Source organism: Rhipicephalus microplus, chromosome X (genome assembly GCF_043290135.1).
Source record: "Rhipicephalus microplus isolate Deutch F79 chromosome X, USDA_Rmic, whole genome shotgun sequence".
Taxonomy (NCBI): domain Eukaryota; kingdom Metazoa; phylum Arthropoda; class Arachnida; order Ixodida; family Ixodidae; genus Rhipicephalus; species Rhipicephalus microplus.
In genome coordinates, this window is record NC_134710.1 from 448,130,958 (window position 1) to 448,158,315 (window position 27,358).

General features: G+C 43.9%; 1 protein-coding gene across 2 annotated transcripts in view; it reads left to right on the forward strand.

Moving 5' to 3' along the window:
* The window catches only part of LOC119160876 (protein obstructor-E), a 63,366-nt gene extending 43,341 nt beyond the window's left edge, over positions 1-20,025 (forward strand). For both annotated transcript variants that reach the window (XM_075880592.1, XM_037413145.2), the window contains exon 4: positions 19,842-20,025. In XM_075880592.1, the coding sequence (XP_075736707.1) occupies positions 19,842-19,892 (51 nt within the window). In that variant the 3' untranslated portion in view covers positions 19,893-20,025. The remainder of the gene's footprint in view (positions 1-19,841) is intronic.
* The last annotated feature ends 7,333 nt before the right edge of the window (positions 20,026-27,358 follow it).

Below are 27,358 nucleotides of genomic sequence, written 5' to 3' on the forward strand. Positions count from 1 at the left end.
AAGCCTGTGGTTGCTTTCGATTTGCGGACAGGTAATTTTCAATGTATCGTTAAACACAGAAGTTACGCTGTATAGCATTGTGCTAGTGTTTTCATTCAAGTCTTCTGAAATACCGTGTATGATCAGATTATTTTTCCTTGAGTGATTTGCGATGTCATCATTTTTAGAACCAGTTTGCTGATCTGAGAAGTTCAGCAATTAATTTTGTTGCTTGAAGAACTAGCATCACTGTATTCATTAGAGTCAAGACAACGTTCAAGAGCACCGATACGCCATTCCAAAGCATCAAAACGACGGGCGACCGTTTGTTGAAATATCTTGATGTCAGCAATATCAAGACCTGGCTTAGTTTGCCCTTCCAAAAGTTTAGAGAACATAACAGAGATAGATAAAACAACATCATCCGCAAGCGCGGAATCGGAATGCAAAGAGTACATTCGTTAAAAGCGTTTGAACCGACTGCATTCCGGGTTGTTGGTCTATTTCTAGAAAAGAAGAATTGGTTTTACTGGTATTCAACGATTTATTAGCAGGCCCCGGATTTTGTTGCACCTCACCGCTTAGAACGAGGCGACTTTTGCAGTACAGCGCGTGCAAGTAGAAACACACAATGATATGAGTGCAGGGTAGCAGCAGCAGAAAGTGATCATCAGAACGAATCCATTCAGCATTGGAAATGTAACATACCTGCAGAAATAGGAAGCAACGAGTAAACATCTGCTTGTGCTGCTGTGACCTAACCCACTGAAGAGACGATCCACTGGCAGTGCATTTATACTTCTTCTGGTGGCTGACATCACAGTCACGCAGTTGTCGATGAATGGCTGGTCAAGTAATGGGTAGCCGTGAACACTAACTTGCGGAGGTTTGAAGGCTGATACACAGGCATCGTCCCATAAAGAAGAGATATGACAATAACATGACAGGCAGTCTGTGGCGTCCACGTGCCCAGCCAGAAATGACTGGGTAGAACCATGCAATCCAGATACGTCCCGGTAGTTCAGATTCCCAATGCTGGCAAGAAACTGTAGAAATATCTAGCAACGGGTAAACTTCTTCCTGGTGCTGCTGTTACCTATCCCACTCCATGTGTGGCAGCTAAGCATTCTTTTACGCGAATGAGTCAGCGCGTGCCATGCAAGCTTTGGTTTTCGGAGAAATGATTGATATGTGGGATTTAACGTCCCAAAACCACTATATGATTACGAGAGACGCCGTAGTGGAGGGCTCCAGAAATTTAGACCATCTGGGGTTCTTTAACGTGCACCCAAATCTGAACACACGGGCCTACAACATTTCCGCCTCCATCGGAAATGCAGCCGCCGCAGCCGGGATTCGAACCCGCGCTCTGCGGGTCAGCAGCCGAGTACCTTAGCCACTAGACCACCACGGTGGGGCGGTTTTCGGAAAAATCTCTTTCCAAACTCATCGAACTCATGCGGACGTTCGCCACTGTGCGTAACAAGATGTGTCCTCAGATACTGCGTGGTTGTCAAGGTGGCAGGGCACGACGGGAACTCATAAGATTTTTCGCTTGAGTGCAAGCGTATGTGTCGGTGGAGACTATTCTTCCGTGTGAATTTCCCACCGAATACATCGCAGGCGTGGGGTCTTACACCAGTGTGACTGAGCGAATAGTCGTGCAGCTTTGCCTTTCTTTCGAAAATGTTTCTTTCTTTCATGTGTCGGTGGAGATAATTCTTCCTTGTGAATTTCTGACTGCATACATCGCAAAGGTGGGGTTCAGCTCCAGGGTGACTGAGCGAATGTTCTTGCTGCTTCGTGTTTCTTTGGAAAATTTTTCCTCTATTTCTCAAAATTTTCTTCTATTTCTTCTATTTCTCAAGAATGTATTGCTGTGTCGACAGTATGTTGTAAGATACATAATATTTAGTTAGCGACAACCACGAGACTACCGAGGATGTCAACAAAAAACACCCTGTACCCATTCATTCCAATGGGTCGATTTACGGCAGCAGATATCTAACGACATGAAACATGCTTTCCCGCAGCCACTGCATCTGCGTGAAAAATCTCAATGGCAGCGAACACGGTTATTATGGCATTCCAGCAACTGCAGTTCCAAATGAATTCCAACATTTTTGCGCGTGGACAAGCAGTGGAGGCTTTCGTTGCCGTCGAATGCGCCTTGGCGTCGAACGCAGGCCAAGCTGACAAAGCTTTACGAAAAGTGCCCATGTGTCTCAGACCATGGTCTATACAAAGCAGACACGTTTATTCTGATTATTTCTCAGAAATTTGGTACCGACTATTGCAAAAAAGTGAACAGAAAGAATGCGGAACTTAGAAAGACGAAAACCTAACAAAGTTAGCGATGCACAGTGCCGTCCACTACTAGGGTGAACGCACGAGCATGTGGCCCCGCTCCGTGGAGCACCACTGCCGTTAGCGTGGCCGCGCATTGAAGCGTGGCCGTGGATTCAAGTCGCGTTGACTGCTACAATGCTCGGGCTACTGGGCGTGCCGAGCATGCACTGCCGTTAAACAAACTTAGGTCGCAGTCTTACGCATTTCGTGCTGCCAATACAACTGTTAGTGTCGCAACATGAAGGCGTGCCAGGCACCAAGCGATCTCAATTTTATTGACGAAAATGAAATGTTCGACGTACAGGCGCATATGTCGTTTTTAAGGCAACCTGAGTTTACAAACCCTCACGGCTTTTTATATTTTCCAGCTATCCAGCAATCCAGAAGAAAAACAAATTGATTTTCATGTTTCTCTTGCAGCGCAGGGATAAAGGGTGCGAAATTGCACCCAAAACATTGATGACGCCAAATTTCACTTGCTGTGGACTGGAAAAATGGGGAAAATGGGCGTACATATATGTGCCGTTTATTTGGTGTATTAATAAAACAACGGCTTCAATTTTGTTTACCCTATGCCAGTAAGCGTAATGAATGCTTGTAGTCGCATTTTTGCTATGATATCTACCATGTAAATTCGTGGGATGATATTACACCGTGATCACGCTCGCACTTGTTATATTTGTTGGAATTTTACGTCCAAAAACCAAGATATGCTTACCGAAGGACATTGCCACGGACATTTTAATCATCTGGTGTTCTTTGAAGCGCACCTGCACCTAAGTACGCGGGCCGGAGCACTTAGCTTTCACCGAAACGTGACCAACAAGGCCATGCAGCAATCGCTCCACCACTGCTCGCCCTTGGCCAGGTCAAGATGAAAAATATAACGTACAGAGCAGGCTGTTAAATGCGACACTATCACCCGAAATCATCAGATAATAATTTTATTTTCATATAGTTGTTTTTTGTCATGCTTTAGCGGTAATAAAAAAGCGATTGCAGTTGAAGCCCACTTCTTTTCCCTGCTTTTCCCTGCAAGCATTTAGGGGCGTGTGTGTGATCGGACAATATCACGCGTTCCGAATGAAAAAAAGCATGCGTATTGTTGAGCTAAGCCTCAAAGTATATTCACAGAGGGCCATTTCTAGAATCATGAACAGGCCGGTAAAAACTGTGAACAGAATAACGCAAGCCTACAGCATCGTAAGCAGGATAAAGAATGCTCCCAGGAAGGCCTATCCGAAGGTGACCACGAAAGACGAGGACACGGCAATCATATCGGCGGTAAATGACTTTTCTGTGTCGACGGTCAGAGACCTGAAGCGAATCGCGGGGGTATCGGTGGCTTCGGATACAACAGTGAAACGTCACCTACATTCAGCGGGACTCAAAAACAGGAGAGCCATCCGAAAGACGTTAGTGAGTGCCATCAACAAGGAGAGGCGCCTCGCGTTTGCCCGAGAACATGAAGACTGGACCAACAAGTGACAAAACGTCTTCTTAACTGACGAGTCGACATTTACATTAGCACCGGGACAACTGTTGGTCAGAAGAAGCTCATATGAGCCGAGAAATTTGAACATTGTACGCGCACATCTAAATTTTGCATGACATAACGGCCCCATACACTGCCTAAACGTAAGGCGCGGTATTTAATTTTAATTTCATTTAGGATATCAAGATACTAAATACAATGTTTTCAGAATCAGCGTAATGGTCGATTTCAGAAGTAAGCGTGGAGTAAGACATTACAACCGCGCTTCTATGAAATTGCATTCCTAGTTTTTACCTACCTACAAAACTCCATTCTGAACATTGCTCCAACTTCTCTTATTCTAAAAAGGGTGTTGAAATACGTCAAATAAATGCACAAAGCATTTTATACAACAAAAAGTTAAAGATACCTCTTCGAATTTCAAGCATGCTGGGCCCTTCGTCAAACTTTATTTATTTATTTAGTTGAAGTACTGCAAGCCAACATTTCGGGCTCAAGCAGGGTAAGCTTCACGTACAAGGCAAAAAATATATAGAAACCACGCATTGGGTTAACACAAAAAACAAAACATGTGATAAAGACTATAATGAAAATCGCTTTATGGATAGGTTCATCAAACAGAAGGAACAAACATGCAAGTAGTAGGAGCAAGATAGGTTAAAGCAGTGAGAACTCAGTACACTGAATATTCAAAACATGGCGTTGAATATCACTAACAAAGTCACCGCTGCCAAACGTCCTTTTTTTTAAATGTCACAGTTTGGCTGCAAAGGCGAAGCAATCAATGCGATAGCAACAACTTGTGATGTAACGCAGAGAACAGCAAGCAGATCGACACGTGCAGCGCGCTGCTCACGCTCAAATGACGCACGAAAATAACTCGCACAGGACGAGATCCAACTAACAACGTTTACAGCTCGACGTTTAACACCCTGTTTAAAGAAAACGACGCACGAAACGTATTCATAGGTACAGATATGAGTTCGAACTAACAAGTCTACCAGTTGCTAATTCGTTGTGTTTGAAAAGCCCACTCTTTCTGCAAATGGTGCCTGTCCAGCGAGCTAAGTGGTCCTTGTGCGCTCAGTAGCTAAACGCAATCATTCCGATGAAAGCCGAAAGCGCGCGGCTCTCCCCCACTACAGGATAAGTACGCCGATAAGGCCCCTTCCCTCCGTGAAGCAAAGCACGCGTGGGAGATGCACGCATGGCCCCCAGCAGCTGGGCGCCGACCTGTGCGCTGAGCGCCGACCTGTGCGCTGGGCGCCGATTTGTGCGCTGGGCGCGCTCATCGCGCCATCTCGTTGGTAATGCTGAAAACACAGTATTTGCTCTGTGGTAAACATAAACACCTTGCCATTTACGTTGAAGTGCTCTTTCATGGCTCATGGTTAACGCTACCCGCTTACGAATATAAGGTCTGGCTTTCGATTGCACGTGCTGGATTATTTCTCTAGATTGTTTTAGGGGCGAAGCTCCTCTTATACTCCTGTCACACGGCCACCACCAAACTCCGTTGAACACCGTCAACGTAAATCTCCCCTAGGGGATTCGACGGAGAAGGAGTTGTGGCAGTGACACACGGCAGTGATAAGGTTGTAACAGTTGCCGCGAGGGGGCTTAGCTGGCGCTGTTTGATTTTCGGAAAAGTATTCTAATTTGATCCGTATGGAATTTTTGTGAATCCTCGTTATTCAAATTTTACAAAAAAGCACTATAAAGCAAGTATGCGACTAACAAACTATTAAAAAATATCTCAAATAAAAACGCATTTGCTAATTGTAGCAATGCTGCTAGTGACGCTGGCCACATTGTGCCTTTAGTTGTTTTGTTGCCTGTGTACATGCCCGGTACGAAAGTTCTTATGCTTCCTTGCCTCGTGAGCGCACATTTTGTGTTCTTCAGCCATGAGTGACACAGCGGACGACGTGAGAAAGTGGTGCGATATTGCGCTGGCAATGACGTTGATCGGCTGGCACCGGCCGGCCCGACTCGCGAGGCATGGTGTGTAGGGCATCGGTGTTGAGAGTAAGTGAACTCTGGCGGGCGTAAATACTGTAAACAAACACGCGTTGTGAATGAGTACTACAACGAAAGAACGTTTAATATTGCTAAAATGTATTATTCTTTCACTGCGGCCACTTAGTGCTCGAAATTTTTCTCTGACCTCTAGACTGCTGAGGACGAGAGTACCTCGTTTCGCTGCGAAGGGAGATCGTTGAACGTCCTTTGCAAAATGCTCCGTTCACCTTCGTTTGCGTAAGGGTGGCCGTGTGACACCAACCGCATCTTCGTTGTCGTAAAGACGAGGGAGTTAAACAGTCTTCACGGGTGCCCCTGTGACAGGGGTATAAGTCTAACCTTGTCATGCATCATGCGTAAACGAGAGAAGAACAAACGAGAAAGAAAAAAAAGTCAGTATGTACCAAACAGCATAACAGACGGTGTTGTCGTATAAAAGCACATACAAACTGCAGTTGAGTGATGATATTCTAGAAGGCGTTGTACCGATACTCTCCGATTTACTGCTGCGCGGGCTGTCTCTGGGTACGCAGAGAAAGAGCTCTTCTCTCAGTTTCCTGAATAGTCGCCGTACGTGGCGGATCGTTGGTGAGGCATGCATGAAGCAGAGCGGTGGGCGCGTTGAAGACGCTCGCGCTCGGCCTCCTTGGCTCGCGTCTGGTCGGTGTTGCCCGCACGCGGTCTGCATTCTCGAACGGGATAAGATGCATGGACGCATGCATGGACGGACGGACGGAAGGACACACGTACAGATGGACGCCTCACCCCCCTCATCATTCAGTCCGTGGATATGCTGCCATTGATTTCTTTCTTGCGTTCTCATATATATACCCGCAGGGGCGTCTGCGTAAGTAGGCGTTTGGTGCGTAGAGACACCACGAACCCGAGCTAACGGGGAAGTTACGACTCCCTCCCACGCCTAGCCGTCCGGGGCTCTGCCGTGCCCAGGGAAAGGGGGATCCTGGGGGTTGAGCTGATGCCGGGTGATTGGACCTTTAAGGCCCCCCAGCAGAGGCAACACACCCCTTTGGCCCCGGCTTCACATATACGGCACCCCTGGGCTGACCCACCCAGGGGAATGGGCGGTCGCCTCTTCCTGTCTCTCTCTTCTTACATTTATTTATTTATTCAGGTTACCCCTAAAGGCCCTCTAGAAGAGGGTATTACATAGGGGGGGGGGGGGGGCAATACAACATGGTTTGCCAATACAACATACAGAAATGCATGGGGAATACAATACATGGGATCAGAAATACAATACATGGGGCCAATACAACAAAACAGAAAAAAAGCAGTACAGCAAGATACAGTGCAACCTGACAACCACAACAAAGCACAAACCATGAATACGGGCAGCAATTGCATGGCGTTATACAATAGTTAAAAAAACGAAAGAAAACAAAACAACAAAAGCAAAAAATATTTAGTTAGTCACCGTAGTGCGCATGAGCTCTGAAAACTTTACCGAGTCTTTCTCGGTGGCAATATGTGCAGGCAAACTGTTCCATTCAATAATAGTGCGCGGGATGAATGACTGAGCGAACCGAAGTGTGCGAGATAGCGGGCGTTTGACTTTGTTAGGATGATCACGGCGGGGAAAGATGGAACAGGCGGGTTCAAAGAAACTGTCATGTAATGATGGGTGATTGTAAAGTTTGTGAAAAAGTGATAGGCGTGCATATTTCCGACGAGTGGCCAAATCCTCTAGCTCAGCACGGTTTTTTAAGTTATTTACGCTGGAATAGGTAGAATAATCTGAGTAAATGAAACGAGCGGCTCGGTTTTGCAAAGATTCAATATTTGATACGATGTAGGCTTGATGAGGATCCCAAATGGCACTGGCATATTCTATTTTAGGGCGAATTAAACTGGTAAAAGCAAGTTTTTTTAACTGCGATGGAGCCTGTTTAAGATTTCGTTTCAGTAACCCGAGAGACCGGTTAGCAGCTGCAAGAGTGACTTCTATATGATGGTGCCAAGATAGATTCGATTGAAAGTGGAGACCAAGGTACTTGTAGGTAGATGTTAACTCAAGTGCCATATTATTCAACGAGTATTGACTAGGAAAACGTGTAGCAGCGTTAGTAAAGGACATGCACTTTGTTTTAGAAACATTTAACGACATAAGCCAAGTTGAACACCAATGATTAATTTTGTTAAGGTCAGATTGCAAAGCTAAGCGGTCTGAATCAGAAGAAATGTTACGGTATATTACGCAGTCGTCCGCGAAAAGTCGAACGTGTGAAGATAAAGAATTCGGTAGATCGTTAATGTAAACAAGGAAGAGTAGAGGACCAAGAACACTGCCTTGAGGTACACCAGATGTTACCGGTAAAGAGGAAGAATAAAAATTCATAGCAAAGGTGAATTGAGACCTGGAGGAAAGAAAAGCTTTTATCCATGCAAGAACTGTAGGGTGAATGTTAAGTTTTTCTAGCTTTAGTAGTAATCTGTGGTGAGGAACGCGGTCAAAAGCTTTAGCGAAATCTAAGAAAATGGCGTCGACCTGGCAACCAGCGTCCATGGATTTATGAAGGTCGTGAACAAAACCGGCAAGTTGGGTGTCGCATGAAAATCCCTTGCGAAAACCGTGCTGAAAATTGAAAATGATATTGTGACGCTCGAGATAGTTTATTACTTGAGTGTGTATGATATGCTCCATGAGTTTGCAAATGGTACTAGTTAAGGAAATGGGCCTGTAATTTAGCGGTGAGGAACGTTCACCTGATTTGAAGAGGGGGACGACTTTAGCTGATAGCCAATCTTGGGGTAGAGTTCCAGTAGACAAAGACTGTGAAAACAGAGCGCATAAGAACGGGGTGATACTGAATGATATAGATTTCAGGATTTTATTATTTAAGCCTATATTATCCGAGGTGGAAGAAATTTTTAGTTTCTGTAAAAGGGACAGAACACCGGCCTCACTGATAACAATCTCCGGCATGACTGTGCTGCTGAAACTATGCAATATGGGAGCGGTTGAAACGTCTTCTCTGGTAAAAACTGAGGAAAACGCCTGGTTTAAGACATCTGCGCATTGAGATGTGGGAACTGAAACGCCATCGTTATTGCTTAGGACTATATCAGGATAACATTTGGGGTTAACAACGCGCCAGAATCTGCGTGGATTATTTGCAAGTATAGATGATAAATCATGGTTAAAGAAATGGCGGCGCGTAGATTTCAAAAGCGACTGATATTCTTTATCGCATTTTTTGTATTTCGTCCAAGAGTTAAAGGTATCCTTTTGGACGGCCTGTTTATATAAACGTTTTTTTTTTGTTGTTCAACCGTCGGAGCTGCTGAGTAAACCAAGGAACCGTGCTTCGGGTTTTCACGGTGATGACAGGTATGAATTTATTGACGAGACCAGTAAGTTTATTTATTAACAGCAACCAGTTTTCTTGAATGGTGCGCTGGAGGTGACCATGTATAAATTCTTCGTAAAAGGCAGACAATTCATTATTTATACTATCAAAGTTACCTCTGTTATAGCACCTAATCAATTTGTTAGTTGCTATTCTTTCGACCAGTGGGCGAATCAAGTTTCCGGTAATAATCGCATGGTCGGAAAGACCATCAAACATCTTCGTCTTTTTCTCCTCTTTAAATCTACCTGTCTTCTCTTTTCTGTTTACTTAATTGTTTCCTGTCGGCTATGGTTAACCTTGTGTGGCTATCCTACCTAGGGTAAACCATATTCTGTTATAACAATGGCGTACTGCTGGCGTAGGGCAAACTTTATCACATGATCTGCCGCGTCCCCTTGTTGGGCTCCGTGTAGGGTAGTTGGTACCGGTGCCCAAGAAGTCATTTTTCATGGGACCTCAGAACCCTCCTGTAACCGATCGTGCCCTGAAAAGGGCACGCACCGATGCATACTCTTTGTTTTTCACCCAAAACATTGAAACATTCCCAAGATACCATGTTCTTCACTGTGAAGAAATATCAACTAAAGCCAGAGCAATATCACCTTTTCTCGTGGCCAGTGCTTAAAAGACACCATTGGGACCGGCTATAAGGCCACAAAGATGGCAAGTGCGGACACTCTCCTCGAAATAAAAGGCAAAGAACAGTACAACAAACTTTCACACCTCGTAGCATTTGGCGATACTCCTGTATCAGTAACTACACATCGTACTTTGAACACTGTGAAGGGCGTAGTATCCGATCAAGACCTTATATCACTAAGCCAAGAGGAACTCCTTGACGGATGGAAGGACCGAGGCATAACACGTGTGCACCACATGAAAATCAGACGCAACAACACTGAAACCGCAACAAAGCACCTAATACTTACTCTCAATTCAAACATTCTACCCCAGGCGCTCGAAACCGGCTATGTAAAACTTCGTGTGCGTCCGTACGTGCCTAATCCGAGACGTTGCTTTAAATGCCAGCGATTCGGACACGGATCTCAGACCTTCTGAGGTCAGGTTACTTGTGGTAAATGCGGCATTACTGGTCACAGTACTGATGAGTGCGAATATGATGAGGTCACTGTGCAAACTGCAAAGGCAGCCATGCCGCATACTTCAGAGCATGTCCAGCATGGAAAAGAAAAAAAGAAATTATCAACATAAAAGTGAACGAAAACATAACGTTCCGTGAAGCACGACAGCGAGTCTCACCTACTTTCGCACTGAAGCCCCGTGTACATGGACGCGACGGGGGCGGGCTGAGTTGACTGGCGGGTTCAGCTTACCTCGACGCGCCCGAGTTTATATGAACTCGCACGGACGAGTTGAGGTGAGTGGTGATCGCAGCGACGCTTTGCGTCGAGGCGAGCCGAAAGCCCGTCTTCCGGTACCGGTTTCTGCTCCTTCAAGCCTGCGCTCTCGCCTCTCGCCGCTGTGGGCTGCGGTTGTTTACGCAGTTGTCGCTCCGCCACCGCGATGGCTATCTCAGCTCCCGTTTTGGTATTTTTTCTCAGTTTGCACCAGCTGTACTTCATGGTTGTGTTGGTGTCTTGGCTAACACTGCACAACGTGATGGCAGCAGTGGTTCTGTAAGCGCAGGAAAATTACTGGCGGTAAGCGCAGGAAAATAGAGCACGAATCAACAAGCCGGCTTTGGTGCATTTAGGAGGCTGCCGAGGAACCCTCGGTGCAGTGAAGTGCGCTTACGGTCCGCCGTTGACAGCCTTGGGGGCAGCTCAATATAAATAATATTTTCTCACGTAAAACAAAGATTCGTATTAAACTTACCGAAATTAATATCGTTTCTGCACCCTTTGAAATGATCCAAAGTGTATATTTTTATATGGAGCGCCACACAGACCAATAAGTGCCTGAACATGAGCAATATTGCAATTTTTTCAAAGTTCATGTGCCAGCACTTCCAAACTACTGTCTTCGCGACTCGTGTTTTTCCCCCACTTACCGTCAACAATTCAAGCAAGCTATGCAGCTGCGTTGTCTCTAAAAAAGTTGAAAAGCTGTAAAAATTTCTGACTTTGGTCAAGAACATTGCATTGCTTCCCCACAAAGCACATTAACATACACTAGTGGTGAATGCGTTTTAACAAGGAAATGCGGTTCTTTTCCTACCGTCTGGAATAGTTTTACCGTGCTGCGTATAATAATTCATTTTTTCGAAGTTTAGTCGCAACCTAACTGCCCCCATATTTAAGAAATAAAAATTTTCTTTAGAAAATTGGTTCCAAAATTGAATAGTGTAGTAACGTGACCAACCATTACTTTTTTATAGTGTGATCGTAGATGGTCTAGCGTACTTTCTGGGATATTTGGCGTGGAACGTCCCTCATCTCCTTCAAAACCCGAACACTAAACCCCCCAAAAAAAAAACGTTCGAAATGCCTAAGTCCATTCAGGGATTCATGAAACACGAATTAAAAAGAGCGAAACGAACCCTGGACTACGCTTTTCCTCTGGGGGAAATTACATGTATTGGTAAAGGCACTTAATTTTTGTGATAAAGTCAATTTACACCACTTGCAAAAAAACCCAAAACAAAACTTACAAAGAATAAAATACCCGAAAGTATTTGCCTTTTCATTGTCGAACCTGGCTGTGAAGAACGCAAAATAAATGCAAGCGGAGTTGGAATGCTGCGCATTAGTAGCAATTCTGTGAATTTACGCAAGTGTATTCTGATGGCGAGGTGACCAGAAACTTTATTAAAGCGTTCATGTGCACGTATTTGAGATTTCTGGCGCACAAGTCGATTTCCTGCTACGGGCAGAGCAAAATAGCCGGTCGTGAGAACGATAACCAACAAGCTCTCGTAGGACGTGCCAAGCAAGATTTAAACGTAAAATTGATCTGCATTTACCGCATAACAGAACGATGTCCTCGTTCTGTTATGCTTGCTATCGAGCAAATCACTTTTTCTCGTTGACTAAAGCTAGCAACGTCGTTATTTCATCATCTCTCCACATGGTGCGCAGAGCCCGCGAGGATGTCTTCGTGCCTAGCGCGCGCGTACCAGCCGACAGAGAAAGAGCAACGTCGGACTGATGGGGACAGGGGAAGCGGAGACGGCGACGGGCGGGAGAGGTCACGAGCCAGCAACTCAGCGCGACCGGTTATACATGCCCTTTCTGAGCGCGGCGAGTTCGGTGAACCTACCCCCTGTCTCCGGGTCGACGGGACTCGCCGCGACGACTCTCCGCCCCGACGCGTCCGCTTATACATGGGGAGGGCGAGTCTAGAAAACCTGTTTATTTCGACTCAACGCGCCCTCGTCGGGTCAATGTAAACGGGCCTTAAGAACTTCCTTTGCTGAAGTGGTGCAACGAGGGGTGGCACCACAATGGCCCTTGGCGGCTACGTGGACCACGCCTAGCATGCCCATGTCAAAGCCACCTACCCCTCTGGTGGGAGCAGCCAGCGCTGCCCTGCCCAGAGCCAACCAGCCCACGCCGGTGGCACAAGTCCTGGCAGCAGCCAGAGCAATGAGGAGACCAAGGAGGCCCCAAAAACCTCCTGCCTGGTGGGGGCAAAGGCTTCGTCGACAGAGGCGAAGTCTAAGCGACACACAGATCGTTCTTTGTAGCGGGTGTCCAGTGCCTCACAGGAGGCTATGAACACCACTTCTAGCCAAACGGCGCCGGTAGCGCCAAAGGAGCGGTGACCTCTTTTCGACCGCTTCAAAAAAGACAACACATCAATTACAGGGCATCATAAAGGCCCTGTAAAACGAACCAATCTCCATATTTTCTACACACAGCACTTTTTTTTCAATTCATAATGGGTAAAATCATTCAGTGAAACTTTAGAGGGCTCCTGAGAAATCTAGATGATGTTCAAAAACTTCTCAGTAAGTTCAACCCAAAAGTGCTGTGTGTGCAGGAAACACACCTAACTCCTAAATAAAGCAACTTTCTCCGCCAATACATTACTTTCCGGAAAGACCGTGAAGATGATGCTGTATCATGCGGCGGAGTAGACATTAGAGCTGATAGAAGTGTTGTATGTCAGCAGATGAAGCTCCGGACAGCTCTTGAGGCAGTGGTCATTCGAGCTGTACTTTTCAACAAACTCATCACCTTGTGCTCTCTGTATATACCACCTCACCATAAGCTTAAAAGGTACGACTTGGAATCATTAGTAGATGAACTCCCAGAACCTTTTTTTTTTATTTCAGGTGACTTTAACGCACACAATGCCCTGTGGGGCGATTCTGGCTTTGACGCTCGAGGACGTCTCATTGAACAGCTTCTTTAATCGTCTAGGCTGTGTCTCTTAAATACAAAGGAGCCTACGTATTTTAGCCTCGCAAACAATTCATACTCCTCAATAGATCTTAGCATTTTCTCACCATCACTTTTAGCCGATTTTAAATGGAATGTTCTTAAAAACCCTTATGGGAGTGACCACTGCCCGATCATTCTGAGCGTGCCAAACAAAGGCCAACTATCTTCGCAGGTTCCGAGGTGGAAGCTTGACTCAGCTGATTGGGAACAGTACCAAACTCTTACCCACATAACATGGACTGAGTTATCTGCTCTGACCATAGATGACACTGTCGCGTATTTCACAGCTTTTATTCTTGATTCCGCATCTAAGTGCATTAATCAAACGAGCGGAATGAGTTCCAAACGGCGAGTCCCTTGGTGAAATTATGCCTGTATGTAAGCTCAGGTGATTCAGAACAAATCATGGGCATTGTTCCATGATTTTCCAACAGTATAAAACCTGGAAAATCTTAAGCAGGTCAAATCGAAGGCAAGGAAAACGCGCAGACAAGCCAGACGAGAGAGCTGGACGAGGTTTATTACGAGCATAAACTCGTACGTAGATGAAAGAAAAGTGTGGAACAAAGTCCAGAAAACTAAAAGCGAACGAACATGTTCTCTCCCATAAGTAAATATCCTCGGAGAAAGCTTGGAAAACCAAGCCAACTTACTTGGTGCACATTTTGTATATCGAGCTCCTCATACTACTCTGACGCATTCAAAAATACAAAACACAGTTGGAAAAACAAAATCTAGAAAGGATATTTTAAAAATCGAGGCGTATAATGAGCCTTTCTGCTTAGCAGAATTGCAAAAAGCACTGAACTGTTTCAACATATCCTGTCCAGGTTCTGACACCATAATGTATAAGATGCTGAAGCAACTATCCTCCGAAACACAAAAAGCTCTCCTTTATCTTTACAAACTTATCTGGTTTTCTGGTGTGATCCCCTCCTCTTGGAAGGAAGCTGTGATAATTCCGACTTTGAAACAGGGTAAGGATCCGTTGTTTGCATCAAATTACAGGCCTATAGCTTTAACCAGTTGCATCTGTAAAGTTTTTGAAAAATATGATTATTTGCCACCTACTCTACTTTCTAGAATCAAACAAACTGCTAGACACAAACCAATCCGGGTATAGAGAAGGCCGATCCACCACTGATCATCTCGTACGGATTGAGACACGCATACGTGAAGCCTTTGTCCATAACCAGTTTTTTCTATCTGCATTCCTCGACATGGAAAAGGCCTATGATACAACTTGGAGGTTCTGTATATTGAGAGACCTCTCGCATAATGGTGTACGTGATAATATGTTCAATATCATCTAAAGTTACCTGTCTGATCGCATATTCCGAGTTAGAGTGGGCAATGCCTTGTCCCGAACATTTGTACAGGAAACCGGAGTACCAGAAGGTGGGGTACTGAGCTGCACGCTCTTTATTATAAAAATGAACTCTCTCCGTCAGTAGATCCTCCATAATATATTTTACTCCACATATGTTCATGACATCCAGATAGCTTTTCAATCGTGTTCCCTCGGCATCTGTGAGCGACAGGTCCGAATTCCTATAAACTAAGTGTCCAAATGGGCTGATTAAAGTAGGTTCAAAGTCAACCCACAAAAAAACACATGTGTCCTGTTCACACGGAAAAGAAGCTTACACCCTGATCCTCAAATTGTCATCAAAGGCGAACCTCTGCCCGTAAGCACAGAACATAAGTTTCTAGGTATAATCTTGCATGAAAAACTAACATTCATATCACACATCAAACGCCTTAAAAATAAATGCATGAAAACAATGAATATCCTGAAGTTACTGTCGCACACATCGTAGGGCAGCGACAGAAAGTGCCTCATGAATCTGTACAAAAGCCTGGTACGTTCACGTCTTGACTATGGGGCAATAATATATCATTCAGCCTCGCCAAGCTCATTGTAGATTCCGGATCATGTACATCACCTGGGCGTCCGCCTCTCTACATGTGCTTATCGAACGAGCCCTGTAGAGAGCCTTTACGCTGAGTCGAATGAGTGGTCACTCTCCCTGCAGAGGTATTACATGTCTTTTATCTATTATCTGAAAGTGAACGGTGATAAGGAACACCCTACGCATTCCATAAAAAATGATCTGTCTAGATGTGCACTTTTTGGAAACCGGCCCTCGATGAGGCAGCCTTACTCCGCGTTAGGGGCCTAGCCGAGATAACAGGTGTGCCGCTTTTTGAACAGTGTCTCATGGCTCCTGCTGCACACCTACCACCGTGGCCGTGGCAGGTGATAGCATGTGGTGTATCTTTCGCCGAAGTGACGAAGCATGAACCTATTGCACATATACACACATACTTCATGGAACTTAAACACAAATACGCTTGCCCTGAATTTTTTAGAGATGCCTCCAAGTCACTCACTTCTGTGTCCTATGCAGCTGTAGGGCCATCCTTTTCAGCTTCCGGTATTCTGCAGCCACAATCAAGCATTTTCACCGTAGATGCTCATGCGTTATCTGTTGCTGCAAAACTAGAACGAGAGGTTATATACACGGACTCTCTGAGTGCTGTAACAGCTTCGAAAACAAAAAAACACATAAAAATTCTGCGCTTGTATCGCTTTACTCGCTTCTATGTGCGATCTACGCACTCAAACGTCATGTTGCGGTGTGCTGGGTGCCAGGGCACCACGAGATTGCAGGAAACGTGGCCGCGGACCAGCTCGCTGTATCTGCGCACGACAACGCTGCCACTAACCCATCTTTGACTGTCCCTGCACTTCACATGAAGCACTTCCTAAAACAAAGCCTCAGATAATGTTCGCAGTGTTTATAGGACAGGCAGACTGAAAATAAACTACATACTATCAAACCCAAACTTGAAAATTGGCCACCGGTATCTAAATCACGCTACAGACAAGTAACACTTACCAGGCTACAAATAGGACACACACACAGCACACATTCATATCTCCTGTCTGGTGGAGAACAACCTAGCTGTGACAAATGTGGGGAACAACTTACAGTTCTCCACATCCTTGTCCAATGGAGCGAGTTGGATGATATCAAAAAAACATTTTCTACGGCCCTATCGACAGCAGCTACCACTACACCCTTCTATGTTTATTGGTAGGGATACATTGTTCAAAACAAAAATCATTGATGGCATTTTTAAAAGAAATACATGGTTTCAAAACTGTATTTTGAGGTGACCCATAGCACGGCCTCCGTTCGGAAGTTGTTGTTGGGGTGGCCGCATACACAGCACCCTGCCTCAAGGCTCTTGTGTTGAAGGGTGCTGATGAGGAAAATGTGCTGAATAACATGTCAGTCCCAAAGTTTTTCTTATTCTTTTACTATGAGTATTGTTATTAGTCTATAGCTAATCATTTCCCTTCACTCACATTGCTTTAATATATTATGTTTTATCCGCCTTAAGGCGAGCAATTTTAGGACCTTATACAGCCCTGTAGCATCATCTTAGTCATTGTTACATTCCAAATCGTTGCCACTCCTCCATCTTTTTCATGGCGCTCTTTGGCAATGACATGGCCCTTGCGCCATTAAAACCTATATATCATAATCTCATATGTATAGATGCGTATATATATACGGTGTGTGTCGGTGATGCCGGCGGCAGAATGCAGCCGAAAGTGTTCATATAATTGCTATCACAGTAATATTTCCAATGTGTCACCGTATGAGCTAATAAACTGTATCAGATTGCTTTTCTACGAACGAAGGTTGGTGCCAACGAATGTTTGTGACTGTGCCACGTTGTTCTTGTGTTAAGATGTTAAATTAACAGATGCTGAGAGGTAAATTGATCTACATTAAATGCAGTAGCGAAGCATTGAAAAGCGGTTAACTTTTCTTCGGGAATCTGGCGTCGGTATTTTATTAAGGATCGTTGAATCTGTAGGAGAATCTAGATGTTTGCACTTTCCAAATATAAATGTAACTGCCTGATGGACTCCCTTTGAGGCAGAGTTGCACAAGGATAATGCACATGACATCAATGAGAAACTGGCTGAATATATTTTTAACAAGACGTTTGATACGATAAAGAGTCACCGCCGTGCTGAAGGCTATCAGTACTTAATACGTAATCACTTATTATTCATTATCATGAAATTAACTCTGCCTAGAAGCACGTATCTTTCAAATGAAGCTCTGCACACAGTCTATAATTGGTGTATTGATTGCCAAATAACCCTTGGCTTTGATTAAGCAGATGCCCTACTATTACCAGAGTTTGAATATACCGCAAATAACATACTGCTTTTTGGAGTTCAAGAACACAAATACTTCGGTTTGTTAGTTACATGAAATCTTAGGCAGGACTACCTCATTAACTTCATTACATCAACTGCCTTGAATAGTCTCTTCTGCTTCAGATGACACTCCCATTTCGCGCCAACCGACATCAAGCTTATGGAATACAAAACTTTTATCCGAACAATTCTCGATATGCTAACATCGCATGGTTCCCGTACACAAACATAACATTGATATACTAGAATTGCTACAAAGAAAGGACATGAGGTTTGCAATAAACAAAAATAAAATTTCAGACTCAGAGACTGAATTATCCTCTTTAGCCATCAAAATAGAGCCAATCTTACTAGAGTAAATTCTTGCATCAGCTACTACACAAGCCACTAAGCATTTACACTCCTACATATATTCTAATAACCTTGGCGTAGCTAACCCTTTATCACGCTACCTGAATATAAACACGAATATGACTGCTTTAAATACTCTTACTTCCAGAGAGGGATGACAGATGGGAATGAATTTGACCCATAAACTTCTAACACTCACTCACTAGACAGGTTCACTACGGCAACCGAGGAACCTTTACTAACACAGCATGGTTGACTTGTATTACCTAACTTAATTGTGAACATACCTCTTTATGCACGCTTGATTTGTTATGCACTCTGTTTCTATTAGAATGGTTTTTACATTATATGATTTCTATATGCCTAAGCTTGTATTTTATGTATTTTAGCACATCGTTATACAATCTGCCGTAATTTGTTGCTGTTTCTATGTATTCTCCTGCGAGCCTCCTTTTCCTGCCATGATTTCTTATGAGATTGGCAGTGTTTTTAAATAAGTATAATGAAACAAAACAAAATGATATGGCAACTGTTGAATACGAATAGGTCTGCATGGATGCAGCCTACTCAGTGCGAGTATGAAGGCAATGAAGGGCTAACTACAAGCGAGGAAGATCGTGGGACGTGAAGGGAGGTGATGGGGGGGGGGGGGCTTTTTAGCATTTCTCAATGCCCAACTGCAAGATCCTTCTAGGCAGCAAAGCTATAGGAAATAACCGAAGTTTTTTAAGGCTAGGCTGCGACTCAATCACTGAATTACTTCCTCCGGGCTGTCCTTGCATACGAGGCGACAACAGATGAGTCGCAGATGACCACAGAAGGCTCTACACAAACCACCCCATTGGCTGCAAAGTGGTAGCAACTATTAGTAGAAAATTAAGGAGGACGCAGAAACACAGTGCCTCTTCATGAAAGCTCAAGTCTGCTGTGCGCGAAAGGTCCATGACGGCTCAGCCAAGCTCTGTGTCCCGAACCATGCAGAGTTCTGATCAGATGGTGCAAAATTAAGCAAGCAAGGCAGGATGCGATGTCTTCATCTCGGGAGGAATAACCTCCAGAGTAGAGCATGAAGTGGCAATAAGAAAACTGCTGCGTTTTACTCTGTTTATTTTGTGCCTAAATCAATCAATAAACAATGCCAGTGTTTTCTCCTCGTCTTACTATTTGTTTCAGACCTGTCTTTGTAGGTGAGAAGCAGCTTACTACGGAATTCAATCCCATGGTATGCGGCGTGATCACCCTAACTGCGCGTGCTCAACAGCTGGCACAACCACAGCCATAACGCTCTAACGCATTTTTGCGCTTGAGTTTGCGTAAATGGCTGTGTAAGAGGCTGTTGCCTCTCTACATTACACTCTCTCATAAGTCACGTAATGGTTTTTAAAACGAGATTCTGCAGACAAGCGGTGAACGCGCGGGCTCCTGCGTGGCGTGCTATAACAAGACTTCGGGACGAGTAACAGCAGCAGAAACTACTGTGAACTCATAGTGTGGTCCATTTTCAAGGACGCGTGAACGTAGGGCAAGGTGCCCGTGATGTCTGGAATTTTTAAGTCGAGCCATATGCTGCTCAACATGCTACTCATCGTTCTCTTTGGAGCGACATGGTGCATTGTTTCACGTAGGGTTTTGTTATCAAGTTCAGAAATTAATTATCTGTTTTTACATATTTTTTTCTACAGGAAACGCAACAACCATCCGAGGACCGCGTCAATTCAGAAGAGGAAACGTGAGAAACATTACCTGGTGAACTTGTTTTGGATGTCACGTTTTTTTGCTCTGCAGTACATTTACTTCACAATATAGTTTCCTTGTGTGTATTACAACAATTAGGTGTTAATAAATGCAATGTTTCGTGCTTAAGAAGCAGACTGGTGTTTGTCGTGGTAAGAACTTGGGTTACTTCGATGAAGCCTACGGGAAGCGTTGACCATTAATCCCTAAAATTTTGTTTGGTGCTATTACCATAGCAAAACTAATGATTTCTGTAAAAGATTGTGTAACACATAAAATGACGAGCGCAAGCTCATCTTGTCGTGGGGTGTTTGTGTGGAAGCTTTTCTTGCATTTTTTTCTTTTATTTAATTGTCTTCTACTTGCACCCGCTGGGGCGTTTGTGTACGCAGGTGTATGGGGTGTGGCGACACGCTGGACCCGAGCCAACGAGGGGGGGGGGGAGGGTTTGGCTCCCTCCCACGTCTAGCCGTGCGTGGCTTTGCCGTGTCCGGGGGAAAAAGGGGATCCGGGGGGTGGAGACGGTGCCGGGTGATTGGAGCTTTAAGGCCCCCCGGCAGAGGTAACACACCCCTTTGGCCTCGGCTTCACGTAGACGGCACCCCTCGGCTGAGCCACCAAGGGGAAATTGGCAGTTGCCTTTCTCTTTCTCTCTCTCTCCCTCTCTCTCTACCTTTCTCCATCTTTGTCTTTCTCTCACTTTTTTTTCTGTCCTGTCATCTTTTATCTTCCGCTTGCTTTCATTTTTTTTCTGGTGGCTTGCTTTCATTTTTTTCCTTGTGTAGTTGCCCAACCATAGTTATATCTGGTCATAGCGGCGATGCATGGCTGGCGACTTCAAGTGTTCAAATGATGATTAGTGAATTTTTGCGGCGCAAAAGCCATGGGTGGCCAAATAAAGCCGTGTATTCGATGCGATTCAAGCTGTGACCAATAATTGCGATGAGAGGGTGTAAAACGCCTGTGTAGAGGCCTAAACTCACGCGCTATATAAAGAAATAAGTTGTGTCATAAATAAGTCATAATTTCGATTTCTACAAAATTATGAGAGTGATACGCAATTTCATGTATGGGTCTAAAATAAATTGGAAGTGACCATGGTATCTACAAGTGAGCGACTGTAAAATATCACAAATGCCTCCTGAACTGCATTAAATGCAAAGGCTGAGAGGCAGGTGCTTTTCAGAGTATGTTGCTGCCACAGCAACAACCTCTGCGGAAAGGTTATGCTACGGATTTTCCTTGTATTTGAAGCTGAAGCTGTGAATTTCATCTATAAACGCAAACGCAAAGTATTTTAAAAATGGCTTTTTTCCAGTTAACATAAAAGGATGAAGTGGAATGTGTTTGCGGTAAGCTAACGAAAAATGTTTTTTAATGGAGTGTGGTATACTGCATTGGGTGTGAATGTGGTTGAAAGTGAGTGATTCACCACATCTAACACACAAAGGTGAATTGCCACCGCACAAACGGTATGAATGTGTGCTCTGTGTATCTCCCGTTCTCAGCCTTGGAAGTGTAACTTCTGTGTGGCGTGATTTGATTCTGGCGCCCAATTTACAAAGAAATGGCTTGATGACGTGTAGTTTATTTTCTGCGTGAGTATACATTGTGCTCTGCCAGTAAGCTCTGGGCTTTTAAGATTGACTTTTAAGTCAAGAGCAGGGATAGGTACGGATGTAATAACTCCATCTTTCTTGGAGTGAAGTGGCTAGCTGGCCCGACATCACGTTCTCGTATGATCTAGCAGTGTCCTGGCATTCAGCACACTGCAACACTCTGTTTGTACTTGTACACTGTGCATACTAGTGAATAAAACAAGGCAAGGGCAAAGTTTTTGAATTTTTTAAAAGTTTTTGGAGCTTTTGCAACGCTTAGGGAATCTGTGGAAATTACTGCCTTTTGTAGCTTTGATTATTTATTGAGTTTAACGGCCCAAGTATCGCAAACGCTTATGCGGTGAAGATGCTTGTGTCAGGATGCAGAGTGCCGGCATCCGAAAGGCATGAACCAACCTTTGCGTACGACACAGCAGTGGAAGACTTTAAGGCATCAGTAAAGAATTTAGGACAAATATATTTATGTTGCAGTTCCATGAAGTGTATGTGGATGTGTGCAATGTGCGCGTGTTTTGTAGCCGCTAAAAAACACACATTCCAATGTATCGTCCGCCACTGCCAAGTGGTAGGTGTGCTGCAGGAGCCATCAAAAGGTGTTCAAGTGGCACACTGGTTTCCTGAGGAAAGCCGCTGACACGAAGCGAGTAGTGTTGTTGCAACAAAGGCCGGTTGTAGAACAGTGCTGAACTTGACATGTCATTAATACCTCACTCAAGACCTCACCTTTCTGAAAAAAAAAGCATGTGCTTTATCGTGGGTTATGGGCGAACCCTTTCTCGTCAGCCTATTTGGTAACCTTATGCAAACGAACTTGAAGCTGCCGCTCACAAAATGCGAGATTGCAGGGTTTAAACCGACCTGAACGTCGTCGACATATGTACAGTAAAAGATATTGCGTGGAATGTGGTAATGTAAGGTATCCATTTTTTACAATAAGAAAACCGTCAGGCCTGCGCAGAACACGCAGCACAGTTACGGCGAAAGCTATAGAAGAGCGGCCTTTCAGAGCCTTTTTTAAACGCTTTTTGGGATGCTACAAGCACACTGCTGGGTACCCACTGCGCGATAAATAATCATACATTTTGTGCAGTAGGCCACCATATTGTTTGTTTACTTGTTTGTTTGTTTGTTTGTTTGTTTGTTTGTTTGTTTGTTTGTTTGTTTGTTTGTTTGTTTGTTCGTTTGTTTGTTTGTAGCCTGGAATCCATGGCACATACCCACTCTGGGGGATAGGCCAAGAAAACATATATAGTTCTATAGACGGTAACTGCACTATTGCTTAAAAAAAGTAAAATGGTGTTGAAGGAAGACATTAAAAAGACGAAGACTCGGAGAGTTAGAATTAAACAAGAAAATAATCACTAATATAATACCAATACTTTGATTTTCGGAGCTGACCAGACTGCTGAGTTTGCCAAACCCGATCAACTTGCGGATGTATGTCTTAGATTCATTCACATCTCGAACATCACTTCCCAACCCCTTTTCTTGTGTATTTTTTAAAGTGGGCCTTACGTTGAATAACAATTAGTGTCTTGAATAAAATTACACACCGCATCAAATACATCCCTGTGGCAATTTAAAAGAAGGCACCATAATTTACACCGACTTCTGTGGTTAAATTTCAACCTAGCTTCGCAAACGTAATATCTAGAAGTCTTTTCCTAATTACTGCTCAGTAACGGCAAAAGACAAAATAATGCTCAATAGTTTCTGAATCTTCGCAGAACAGACAAAGAGGCGAGAGTGTCAGACCAGCTCTGTGTAAATAAAAATTCAATGGAGCAACACGGCACCAGAATCTGAAGATAAGTTGAAGTTTTTTCGACGGACTCCGTTGAGATTTCCATAAAAATTTGAGGTGCTGATAATCTGTCAACTTTGTGATATTTTCCAAGCTATTCGTAAAATTGCCTATTCCCTGTATCTAACACCTGCTAAGTATTGCAACTCTGGAAGTACCGAAATTATTGCTCACGCCAAGGCATATGCCAGTTCATTTCATTGTGACCCGCCGTGACCTGGGACTAACAAAAAATTCAGAAGCTTTAAATGCGGTAGTGCTAATGTGCGGAACGCGGCTAGGGCACGAGATTGTTCTGAGGTTGTCAGAGCTGCACAAACCGAAAATGAATCTGTTAGGATAATTGCAGTTGTTTCCGTCGTGGGAAGCTTTCGAAGTGCAAAAATAATAGCTACTAGCTTGGCTTCAAATATAGGAGACAAATCTGGAAGCCTCTCAGAGAAAGACCAGCCGAGGATATCAGAGGTAATTCCTACGCCTGCCTCTTCATTGTTCACAGAAGCATCTGGGGCTATTAGATTATTTGTTTCTGCATGTACCAGGTAATCTTTTAATGTATTGGTCAAAAATCTGAGAGATTGCAACATGGCTTTTAGGGGGAAGATTTAATCATACTCTATCCTAATATTTAGAGTTGAGAATTAGTTCCGATTACCATTTTAATGTCTAAGCTTATGCAATCTAGTGTCTTTTCAACAATAATCATCTGAGGTGGGATGACATTATGGCCAATGTGCAAGAAAGAAGGAGTCAGGGTAGCTGATGAATGCGTACTCCGATCTTCGCGCCGGTAAAGCGTAGAACTTTAAGAAGGTTTGAACCATTTGGATGTGGAGTCGACAGAGGAGTGTTGATAAGCGCACTTTCTGATACAACACATTATTTGCCACGAACCTGGGAAGTCCCAGGCATATTCGCTGGGCTTCTTGCTCTAACATTATTAGAGGTTTAATATTATAACCAAAGGCCCCCGAGTATAATACGCACCCAAATCCCAACAATGGTCACATGTGCATTTTGAACAGTAATAACACCGTGTCCCTGCGCAGGCCATATTTTCTCTTGCTTAGACTGCGTCATAAACCTAACACTTGTTGCGCCTTTTCTGTTATATATTCTATGGTTGGGCTTCATTAAGGTTTTAATTAAAAACTATTCTCAAGTATTTGACTGAATTCACTTGTGGAATATGTTCCCGATTATATAATACAGAGTTTTAAATTGAGTTCGCTGTGAGAAACACCAAGAGAGCCCTTTTACTGATGTATAATGATAATGAAATTGACGGCAACCAAATTTCTAGAGTATGAGTTTATCTTTGCCATTTCGGTGGAATTAGTAAATGTCACTGTCTGCAGCGAAGAACGCGATATCATCTGCATAAATGTAGACCCTGATGTCCTGATCAATTCGAATAGAGCTCGTCAGTATATTGAATAATTCTCGAGATAGGACGGCTCCTTGGGGTCTCCACGTTTCTGTTTGAATTTTTGTGAACGACTAGTCATCCTTCACGCAATAAAATTGTCTTGATTTTAAGAATTCTGCTATTCACTTAATATTATAACGAGAAAACTTTTGTCTCTGCAGGGTGTTCAAGAGATTGAAGGGCTGGACACTGTCTTACGCTTTAGCTATGTCGAGAGTTACTAACGTGGCGTATTGTTTCCTTTTACGAGCAAGCTGTATTCAACTCTCTAAATCCACATAGGCACACCAAATTGAGCATTCCCTACGAAAAGCTATTCGGTTCCGCTTTATTAATGACCTATTTGTTATCCGGACATTTATTCGGCCATTTAGGACCCTCTCTCTGAGTTTTACCAGGTTAGAAGTTAGCCAGATGGGTCTGGTATTTTCTATGCCAAAAAGATAATCCTTGTTTTTTTTTAATGGAATCATCTTAGCTATTTTCTAGTCATATGGTATCCAGACGTCCGTTAAGAGTAGTTAGTAAGATCGAGGGCATTGCCGGGCGATAGCTTGAATAAAATTTTATTCATAGGAACTGTGGTTCAATAAGAACCAGGTGCTGGCGAGGGTAAATGTCGAACACTTTTGATGTTTCAGACAGCGTCACGTTTTCGAAGTCAACGTTTATGCCAGACTTTTGCCAGTTGAAAGCCATCGTCGAAGAAAACCTTATTTCTAGACCTCTATCAAATAACGCTAAACAGTTCGTCGTACGATCCAACGATAGCCTTTCATAATCAATATTTACTGTAGACGGCAGAATTTTGTGAGATCGCATTCACCAAAATAAAGCTTTCTCATTTTTTTTAGTTCTGAAAGAAAATCAAAATGTCGTTTGTCATACTCTTCTTCAGCTTGAACGACCATGCGTTTAAATACAACGGCAAGATATTTTTAATCTGACCACTGTTTAGGGGACTGATTATGAATTAGCTTCTTCCAAGCTGCCTGTCATCGTATGTGATCTTGTGAACGGCTGGATAGCCCCCAGGGGCTATTGGTTACTCTCTTTGTCGATTGAACAACAAATTCAGCTTCTTTGTATGTCCTTTTAATTACTGCGCTTAATTTTATAGCTTTAGTGTCATTACCGTCTTGAGAGAGAGAGAATTCAAAGCAGCTTTTCGGTCGTGTTTAAATTTCGGATAACTTAAAAAGATCCGGGCATGGAAACATGATGGTTTAACGCAGCAAGCGATGTCGAAAATTATAGGAAAGTGATCACTGTTTGAAGTGCAATCAAGGGCTATCCATAATGTACTAGATATAGCCGAGCTTACAAAGCTTAAATCTAAGGCGGAGCGTGAACGACCTCGAAAAACATGTGGGAGTTCTATTATTGACGCTAAATAAATTATTGTCTACCGACCAGTCCAACAACCGTTGGCCACATTGATTCGATCTAAAATCCTCGTATCTATAGTGGCAATGAAAGACGCCAACTAGATTTTTTTTTCTTTACAGCCTGAGTTAGCAGCCACATCTTACAATGTCGTGCCTTGTACACCCACAAGAAAGTAGACGTTTATTGGAGACAAAGGCAAGCATCTTAAAATGATGGTGCAACAATGGACACTAGCGAGAAAAAAAAGAAGGCAAGATAGAGCGCCAGACTTTCAACTTCTTTCCCTTGCATCACCCAAATATATATGCTTTCAGAATGCGCACAAGGAGGGGGCGCCATACAGGTGACTATCACTTTGAACACGTGAAATCCTAAACAATGATTGACTGATGTGTGGGGTTTAACGTCCCGAAACCGCCATATGACTATAAGAAACGCCGTAGTGGAGGGCTCCGGAAGTTTCGACCTCATGGGGTTCCTTAACGTGCGCCCAAATCTGAGCACAAGGAAGTGTGGCAGCTTCGGTAGTTTGTATGACGTGACGAAAGTTATAGCGCGAGAACACAACGACGAGACAGAGACAAGAAGGACACGAAGGACACATGCGCTAACTTCCAACTGAGTTTATTGCGTCGAGCACGAAAACATATAGAGGAGACAGTAAACCATGTGACAAAAACCATGTGGTGCAAAGAGCAATACATGAGTCAGGGAAAAAACAAAAGCACAGAAAAAGGCGAAGAAAAGTCTATACGGAAACGAAACAGAAAAACAAAAGTAATATAACTACTTGCGCGCAACGAAGCCTTCGAGACACCTTAGTTCCTTCTCGGACAGAGACACGGAGGGCTTGCTAATGCATGACACCTGTTCGCATGCCATCCGCGCGGCCTCGACGATGACTCGGGTGCGCTTATCCCTGTGCTTGTACAGCGTCACTGTGTCCTTGAAAAGGGGTAAACAGTTGCACTCAGTGCAGTGCTGAGCAAGAAAACCATTATTCCCGTTTCTCACATTATTAGCGTGTTCTCTCCGTCGATCGTTCAGACACCCTCCGGTCGTTCCGACATAACAAGCACCGCAAGAAAGGGGGGTCCTATCGACAACTTCCCAGGAGCATGCCACATATCTGTTTCTATGCTGAACTCTACATTAAATTTATGACTGCGTTTTGACGGGGTTTGTAGATTTGGTGAGGCTAATTAATTTGAATGGTGCAGAGAA